This window comes from Montipora foliosa, chromosome 1 (assembly GCF_036669935.1).
Source record: "Montipora foliosa isolate CH-2021 chromosome 1, ASM3666993v2, whole genome shotgun sequence".
In the NCBI taxonomy this organism is placed as follows: domain Eukaryota; kingdom Metazoa; phylum Cnidaria; class Anthozoa; order Scleractinia; family Acroporidae; genus Montipora; species Montipora foliosa.
In genome coordinates, this window is record NC_090869.1 from 55868019 (window position 1) to 55878018 (window position 10000).

At 39.2% G+C, this 10000-nt stretch overlaps 1 protein-coding gene across 1 annotated transcript in view; it reads right to left on the reverse strand.

Moving 5' to 3' along the window:
• Window positions 1-10000, reverse strand: part of LOC138001903 (alpha-1,6-mannosylglycoprotein 6-beta-N-acetylglucosaminyltransferase A-like) — a 63588-nt gene that overhangs the window by 24378 nt on the left and 29210 nt on the right. The window contains exons 5-8 of the mRNA XM_068848172.1: window positions 9724-9887; window positions 9167-9295; window positions 7394-7527; window positions 2769-2902 (exon numbers count right to left, since the gene is read on the reverse strand). Coding sequence (XP_068704273.1) covers window positions 2769-2902; window positions 7394-7527; window positions 9167-9295; window positions 9724-9887 — 561 coding nt within the window. The remainder of the gene's footprint in view (window positions 1-2768; window positions 2903-7393; window positions 7528-9166; window positions 9296-9723; window positions 9888-10000) is intronic.

Consider the following 10000-nt stretch of genomic DNA (forward strand, 5'->3'; position numbering starts at 1 on the left):
GATACACATTTTCCGAGCCGAACGACTTGGAGAAATCGCGAAATGATTACAGCAACGAGAAATAATATTTTTGGATGACGTTTTCGTGGCGTCGTCGTGCCCTAAATATGAGCGTTTGAGACCGTGCATGTGTTGTGGTTTAATTTAGGTTTCGGTTTAAAATCTCAAACCGGTTTATTTCTTTCAAACCAGATTGTTTTTCTTTTTCAAACCATTGAACTGGGGTTCAGGGACGGCGCACCAATGCTGTTCTGGTTCGATTCCCAGACTCGGTGCCATATGTGGGTTGAGTTTGTTCGTTCTGTACTCTGCTCCGAGAGATTTTCTCCAATACATGTACTCCGGTTTCTCCTCTCCTCAAAAACCAACATTTGACTTGATTTGTAGCATGCGTAGCAAGCGTTCCTGTTCGAGAGAAGAGCTCCCGAACGATTTTCCGCAAACTGGCTGCGCGAAGTTTGGGGTAAGAGACTAAGGGAACGCTTGCAAGAAGACCCCCTATTTTTAAAAAAACGCCCACCTTTTCTTGACACGCGTTGATTGACGTCTTACTAACAAATTAGCCAATAACAGATAACCGTGTTGACCCATGTTGACGTCCGTCAAAAAAGACACCGAGCGATCAATGCAGAATTTGTCAGTGTGATTTTAAAGTTAAATTTGTAACGGCAGCTTTACTTCCGGGTAAGACTGGTTATGTTTCTTCTTAGAATTTGTTTAAACCATCGACAACAACAGACGATTTTCAGAACGCGTAAGCCACCCGTGCGCTCGTAAAATACGAAATTTAGGGAACATAAATCGTACAGAGCTCGAACCGAAGCAGAAAAACTAGTTTAATTAGGCAGGCTACTTGATTTGCGAAAATTCTAATTTCGGTTTATAGTATCCCTTCAGCGCTAGAACAATTAGACACTTAAATAAAGTTCCTCTCTTTTTCAAAGCAATTCTTTTTTTTTTTGGTTTAGAAGCGCCTTTGAATGGTTAGCTTCAACGACGAGATATGTTTTGCTCGGTCATGGAAATAGTGGTCTACGAATAAACTATTTTCAGATTTACTGGTCTTTTACTGATTTAAAGGCTGTCCAGCGCAGAAAGAAATTCCCTTTTATCTACCGTCAATTTGGAATGGAATCGTCGCAGTTTGAAGAAATAGTTCGTAGGAGATTGTGATGAAAAATAAGCCCTGTTAAAAAATAATTGTCAGGATTTGTAAACAGGGGGTTGCAGTAATAGTACTTGGGGTAAGGCTAATGTACACATGAATGGAAATTGGAGTGAGGATAATCGGGAAAGAAGGGAAATTTAAAAGGTAGGAGGAAAAGATCAATCTAACATTGATGCTTTGTTTTCATGCCCCTATTTTTAATTAAACCACACCCCAAAATATAGAAATCTCTTTTCAGACAGTTGATAAATAAGCTGGTTTAAAATTATATTCCTGGTTTGAAAAAAACAAAGTGGTAAAAAAAATTCAACCAAGAGCAAAATTAAACCACAACATGTACATATGCTACAAACACAGCAGGAATAGCAGCCGTAACTGGAAGGAGACGACCAGCCCGATGGGGTTCAATTAAATACGATTGAAAACAAATCTCCTAAATGGCCAAATCAGGTCGTAAACCTAACCCAGAGTATCCGCGTACTTACAAGTCCGCCATCTAGCTAAACTCCTGAGCTACGCCAGGAAACAGAACGTCAACTAAGTATGACAGGACGGTTTCGGACATTAATTTAACGACAAAAACAATAGACCAACCCTAGACTAACTTTAGAAACCTTTGGAGCTAATTGAAACAGTTGCAGTTTTATTCAACAGTTGGTGATTGAATAAGGCAATTCTATAGTTTTGATTAAATGGCTTATCATGGCCACCTTGTGATATCGAATAAATTATTCCCGCTATGACCGTGAGTTGAATATGGGATGATAAACGGCCGAAGAGACGCGAGATAACCAATTTCATGTCCAACAAGCACTAATGCAAAACCCGAAGTTGTTTCATTTTTACAATATAAGGTCACTCGGTATATGAGCTGGTAACCAAGATTGAATGATCCAATTAGAATGCTAGAAACGCATTTTCCGACCATAAAAATTTTTAAAATAAATGACAACATACAATGCTCTACAAATGCTGTTTTTAAATAAACACTTTCTAAATATATTATACGTTATATACTCACATCACATACTATACAAAAATACTAATTAAAAGGCTTGCGACCCACCATCTAAATAATAAAAAAAAAGAGGGGGGGGGGGGGGGGGAAGGGGGTTGAACATTACAATTGCAACGAAGTTAATAAGATATAATTTTACACACATCATTTACAGTTACTAAACAATCACAATTGTGCTAGCTATTTATCAAATACCCATATATACTTTAAAAGTGTATACTAAATCTTGATATTAATTATTTAATTAATTAAAGGGAAAAAAGGAACATTCTGCCGTTATAAAGTTCCTAGACCGTCCTTCCATTTTTGAACAAACCGAATGTCGCGGGAGGAAAGAGGTTTTCCTACTCTTATTTAATAAGCTACAAGCATTAAAAATTAAACCGTTAAAGCAGGTTTTTCAGAAAACGATGCGAGGCCCCACTCCCTATGGTTAAACCTTGGTGCCTTGTAAGTTAACTAATGAAGACTAATATATGCATCTTTCATCCGATCCAATCCACGCTAATAATTGTTAAATAACGTAAGGTGGCAAGAGCCCATCACATGGGCTCCTAATAGTGATTAATTTGAATGACTTACATTAAGATATAGTGCATCTTTAGCATACAATACTCCGATCGGCTTTTCCACTTTATTGACTTTAGAGGGATTTGTTTCCATGGTTGTTGCCTTGTCGACGACGAACCCCAAGAAGAGATTGTCAGGGCTGTGGGCTGTGTAAGGCAATGAACAAGACTGCATATGAACAACAACTAAAGACTAAAGAATGAATAAGCATGTTAAGATTACGTCGCCGTCCACACGTATCCGAATATTATATAATATTACATAAGTATAGAGATTTACGTACACTTCCGTGATGAAATATAAATGACATACGATGTTTTTGCTAACGAAAAATTGTCGTATCGACCTTTTGTTTAGTCGGACGATTTTTTTTCACTAGTGAAAAATTGTATCAGCCTTTTGATTGGATAATATTATGTTGAACTTTGGCGCGAGTGGCCTGTGAAGCGACAGCGGGAGTAAACGTTGTAAACATGGCGGCCGACTGTATGGTTTTCAAAGTTTTTGACATTTTATTTCTTAGTTTTCCCCACAATACTTCAGAAGATCTTAAAAAAGTTTTTAAAGTGCTCAAGCGAGGTATAGAAGATCTCTTTTATTTAAAAATATTTTGCTATTTGTTTGGGACTTTGTTCGCGGTCACTGGTTTGATAGCCTCTCGATTAACACTTACCTCGTTAACTTTATGATCTCTGTACTTATATAATCAACAGATTACTTCATGGTTGGCTCGTTTGTACGTTTTTTATTACGCACTCGTTCTGAAGGATCGTTAAACTCACTCGTTCCCTTCGCTCACTCGTTCGTTTACGCGATCCTTCACATCTCGTGAATAAAAATCGTACGCACTCACCAACCATGAAGTAATATATATATCCGCAACTTTTTTTTCTTTGCGGACTCAACATTTTTCACGTCTATACTTATCCCGATTGAAATCGAATTTGCCCGGTCACACGTATCCAGATTCGTTCTAGTATCCAGTATTGTCAACAGAGCATGGGCCATTTCATTCAGCTGAGTTTGTAACGTCATCGGACTTGACAGTATGCGGAATCGACAGTCAACAAAATTCCAAATTCTTTGCGGATTCAAAAGTTTCCACTCTGGAAAGCGGATTCAAAAAGTTGCGGATTCGCATGCCGGATTCGCCGGATACGTGTGGACCGAATGCGAATCTTCAAAGTGTGGACGGGGCCTAACTTGGTAGTGCTGAGAAATCCCAGTGACAAAATATATGGGTAATACCGAAAATAAATGGCTTTAATGACGTAATAAATTCCACGAGAGTACTTACAGGGGCTATGGCACGCAAAATGATGTAATCTCATAACACCCGAAATGCCCAAAAGTAGAATGAAACATTGCAATAAGTACTAAAAACTGTGCAGTAACACAGCGCTTTATTCCATACTGTCAACTGTCTTCCAGGAGATTCAAGTTGTCTTTGTGTAAGATGTAGCTCTAATAGTACACAATCAGGAGCCCATGACTAGGAGCCTAAAGCTCCATACTAGGTCTATATGACGGCATTTTCACAGATCAAGCTATTTTTAGACGAGTTCTCAAATACGATTTGGCTTGCACGAGTGCCAATCCTCATTCCCATGTGGATTAATTTCTCATGCAAGACTTGTGATTGGCTGGAAAGTTCCGATTTCGCGGGAAAATCAAACTATAAATAACTTGGTCTGTAAAAACGCCGTTTCATAGATGCAATGAAGTTGTAAGCTCCTAGTCTTGGACTCCTGACACAATGTTGTTCTGGTATTGTATATCATTGTAGTGTCATGGTAGAAGTCTTAAATATGGTCGTCCAAATGTTTCAATATTCGCTAAATTCTATTCGCTGTCGCTAAACCGCATTCGCTGTCGCAAAAACTCATTTGCTGTCGCTAAAACTCAATAGCTATGGCTATTCGCTGTTGAAAATGTTCCTTCGTTAGCACTGAATTAACTTAATTTGCATTTTCTAAAATGAAAACATAATATTTGCTGACATTTAACAGTATTCGTCACTACTACATCAACTTCGCTGTTGTAAAATATTGTTAGGAACCTCCAAGGCCGACCCTCACGCGATTCGTTTCCAGGCCGTCCGGGTATTACGGCCTGTTCAAAGATGGCTACCCGAAGGTTCTTAACTTCTGTCTTGCTGTTCGTACGTGTTTTGTCATTGTCTGCACGCAGTGAAGTGGTTAATTTTTAGCGACAGCGAATGAAATTTAGCGACAGCGAATGAAATTTAGCGATAGCGAATGCAAATTTAGCGATAGCGAATGGGTCTTAGCGACAGCGAATGAGTTTTAGCGACAGCGAATGGAATTTAGCGAATATTGAAACATTTGGACGACCATAGTCTTAGGTAAATAGCCCCCTGAGAACACATGTGGTTACTAGCAAAGTACTAAACCCAGAAAGATTGAAGAAAATAAAAGGGAATCGAAAAACTTTGGCTTCTAGGCTGACATGCTGATAATGTTCAAGTTCCCTCACAATTTCTTTACACCACAGTTTAAGCGTGCACTCTGAGCGTCCGACAGCTTTGTAATACAAAAGTTCACTGAAGTTAAAGCCTGTCCGGTGAGGTTAGTATCTGGGTGACCTAAAAAATATACTACCGGTACTTCGTAAGAGAAGCATAGGACCGAAAATTATATTTTAACGTTCAAAAATGCGAACTAAGCAAAGTACAGATTTTGTTAGCTTGCTTTATGCAGAGCAAATATTGATGCAAAAGTAAATAAATATTGATAAACAGTTTTTAGGAAGAGCAGAAGGAAGTTTTCAGGACGGTCGATCGAAAATAAAATATTTTGCCATCAGCAACAAAATTTACGACGTGAAAACAACATTAATTTTGAACCACGAATATAAAAAGTTGCCATCAGAGAAACACATTTGGGGAGATTTTTGCTAAGTTGAATTTTGTTATTGTACTTTTGGCTGCACAATTAAATCGCAAAATTGAAAGTGACATCAAATTCAGCAGGCGCAGTGATCAAGTTACCGCGGCGTGTTTACTCGCGAAACAGTGAAGCATCTGTGTCAAATGATCGCAAGATACCGCGTTTTTATTTTTGTTAGTTTTCTTTTTCTTTCAAGTGTTATAAAGTTTGAGAAGAAATGTGCGAATTCAACACAAAGATCACAATCGCCCAACTCTTGAGGTTGACCATTGTTTCTGCAAAGTCAACACTTTACTCTCCAAGACGAGGTTATTTATCCGTAGGGTGTAAACTGCAGGTTGCAGGTCACTGCTTTACCATAGCTGAAACAACTCAAACCTGCTACAAAAATGCTAACCTTAGGCTCAAACGTTATTTTTTTAGTAAAGTTTTGGGTTGTTTCAGCTATGATGAAGCAGTGACCTGCAACCCTGACCTGCAACCTGCAACCTGCAGTTTACACCCTCCAGTTATTTATCACCAGGTAGTTCCATCGTTTTGGAAATAGCAGCTACTTTATTATTCATCAGCGTCACAATTTTTTGCTGATTTTGGCGCTCATTTTGTTGAAACTCAAGCGCGCTTCCAACAGACCTATTTATTTTCGTGAACCCTTCCTATTTCAATTGCGTGCGTGCAAACAAGACACACAATCCGTGTCACAAACCATATGGAATTAAATAAATTTCTGACAGTTCACTTCAAACCCTTTTCGAAAGAACCTTGACCGTAAATAATGAAGCACAAAAGAGACAACAAACTTTCATTCCAATAATTCTTCACTGTCACATTTCCAATTATTTTTACCTTAGCAGAGTTGAGTACAAAGCAAATGTAAATTGCCAGACAACTTAGATGCGACTTCAGTAAACACTGTGATGCATTCAAGGCGTTCGATTCCTTCAATGTTTGTTAAATCCATAAAAAAGAATTGTCATTTTGATTTCGGTGTTATATATAATACCAAGTTAGTAAAATATTAGAAACAAAGCTCACTTGATATCCAACGGCGAAAAATGAAATTGTTGTCGAAGACCATTACTCGTCGCTTTAAAGATTCCAGATATTTATCTTTCACCGCCTGTCTTGTTCATCCAATTGACTTCCATTCTTGAGCTCCATGAGCGTATATTTTGTTTAAAGATCCACTAAAACGCATTACCCCAGCCCCCTCAAACATAACAAAATACGCACAGAAGACTCTATGCACAAAGGCAGCACTAAGCAGGGGAGTGACAGGCACGACTTCTCATGACACGGAAAAAAATAATAAAAATAAAAATACGGAGAAATGAAACGCAGATTCCGACTGGGTTTGGCAACCCAGTAATAAAGAAAAGGGACAGGGAAGCATGGATGGACACAAATGGACTAAACTGAAACGGATTGCATTTGGCTAAATCTTGAAAAAGGTCGGCCCGACGTTTTTCAAGTTTATGGGAAATGGCCTTGATAAAGGTCGTTTTTGCTCAGAATCATCTTGTTTGTGATGTAACGACAGTTTTATCCTTAAAGGAATTCCACATTGCCATCCTCGAGTTTTAAACTGGTGATTAACTTACGATTTCTCCGAAACAGCCTCAAATAACGTGACATAGCCCCTTTAATATGTACCCAAGATTCATAACAGATAAGAACTGAAGGAATAAACCTTCAAAGGAACCGGACAGAAATGGAATTTGTACTTACGAAGCATGGTCATCAGTTGTCTCAAGTGTACATCAGCTTTGCCCCAATAAGTTTTGTACTTGTGCGCGTCTTTAAATTCGACGAAATTAAACTCTGGCTCTGTGCCAAAGGAATCTAGAATCCTTAAACGACACCTTGTAGTAAAAAAATATCGTTAAAATAGAAGACAGCAGCAAAGTCAGTTTCTTGCGATTGTATGAATCAGAAGCTCATGACCTTGAAGCGTTTAACTCTGGTTCAGAGCTGCGGGTTTTTTAGTTTAAAAATTTCCTTTTATGGAATTAACGTAGCTCGCGCATTTTCCCGCGCGTGCAGCTTCGACCTTATTTTCGTCCATATTTGGGCATAATATTAGTGTCGTAAAATCAGCAGATTCGTTCGAAGGAAAAGAGTTTCAAGTTACACGCTTCAAGGCCATGGGCTTCTGACTGAATTAATTAAAAATATATGAATATCACACGCATATATTCCAATTTCATTCCCCTCTAGCGGGATATAGCCTGAACTCGCAAAAGGACAGTGCTAGACTTAAGCTTACTTGAGAGCTTGGTTGGTAGAGCAAGTGCAGCCCAATTACATGCCAGTCATGGGTTCGAATTCGTTCCAGCCTTAATAGATATTAGAGAGCTTTAGACTCTAGGACGAGAACGACTACGAGTACGAGATTTTCTCATAGAACAACTATGAGCGCGCGCAAACCAGCGTCATTTTGGGGGGTAAAAAGTGAAATCGGTCGTCATTTTAGTACAAAAAACCTTAAATAACAATGACCACAACCAGGTTTTCTGAGCCCGCGAGACTGAGCACCACCAGCAAACCATTGTTTTAACGAAAACCGCTGGTGAGCAACTTTATTCTGGTCATTGCTGTCTAAGGTCTTCCTTTTAGTACGAGGTTTTGCAAAAATGTCGTCGTCTCAAAACAAGTCAACAACACGGTAGCAGTTTTGGTATTTTTTGATCATCGAAAAGGCTCAGTTACCAGCAATAAAAATAACTGAGTAACCTATACTGCTAAGAAAGAGTAAGATTAATCGTACGGTTTATATATAATTTCCTAAATATATTCGTCAAAAACGGACAGTCAAAACTAGTACTCGTTCTCGTCTTAGAATCTAAAGGTCCCTATTTTCAAGCTTGGCTGCAACTGTTGCTTATCTAACTGCGATGATCTACATACTTCTACATCTACATGTTACAGCGATAGGCAAAGTCCTTTTGACTTATAGCCTCATACACCATAAGCCTTTTTAGAGACATCACTGCGAAGCCAGCCACTTTTGCTAGAGAGAACGGGACAGCCACAACACCGGGAACTCCTTCTCCTACTCTTCTCGAATAGTGTGTGGGTTCTTTAACGTCCCACAGGGAACGTTTGAACACAGAAGATATTTATGAGACGGGGCCTACGGTTTATAGTCCTTATTCGAGAAGACGTGAAATTTTAACCATTTGCAAATGAAATTACAAAGGTAGCACTTTCTCCTCAGTTATTTTAAGATCCTGAGTGTTGATCCGGCCGGGGTTCGAACCCGCGACCTCACACATGGCAGCCCCGCGATGCCCAACCAACTGAGCCACCATTGCAGGGGGATTTTGAATGATGGGGTAATTTGCTACAGAAACTTTGGTGCTGCGTTGGTGGTAACCACTGATCGGTCGAGTGGGTGCCTCAAAATATTAAACCCGATGGCCAAGCAAGGTAAATGAAAACATTGGAAAACAAAACAAACAATGAAAAACCGAGGCTTTATTTGTTTGTCTAAATACTCACCAATATTGAAAAGCTGTTGGTCCTAGTTTTTCTCTCAGGAGCGCCGTGCCAGAGTAGTCGGTAAAAATGAGATCAAATTCATTTTGTCTCAAGCCTCTGGCACATTTGTCGGTGGTTGCGTTTAAAATTCTGAGTAAAAGGGGAGAATTTATTATTGATTAGATCATCCGACAAGGCTTGTGTGTCATCATTTGCATGATGACCAGAGACTCTTCTCGGACAAGACTTAATAGGCAACTTTCACGATGGCGTAATTTGACTACAACTACCTGAATTCAGTTTGTTTTTCTTTTCTTATTTAAATTCTGTATTGCCAGTGGGGTAAAAATAACAATACCTCTTATAAAAGCATGAGACAAGAAATACCTGAAGGATTCTGGTACTTGTCGTCAAATGGCGTCATCATACAAATGTCCTATTCAACCTTCGAAACTGAGTGGGGAAGTGGGGGGTGGGAAGGGGGGGGGGGGGGGCTAGTCAGTCGGCGACAATCTTTCAACACCTTTTCCCACCCAACTGACCACCCCTGGCTCCTGGCTCTCCGAGGAAAGACTTACTTCATCATGTTCGGGACTTCAGCCGATATGGTGACATTATGTCCTAGTGCGTAAAGAGAAGCTATTAGATCACTCCATTGCACCATCTCTCCAAGAGGGACGCCTTTGTAAGCATTTGCAAGCCAGTTTACTTGCAAAGAATAAGTTCCCATGTAAAGGAAGATCTGTTAGAACAAGAGCATAATTAGCAATTAGTATCACCCAACTAGTCGGACAGAAAAAGCAATAATAAAGTTAGCAAATGCAAGTTGAAAATGTATTTATTTGGGAATAAAAC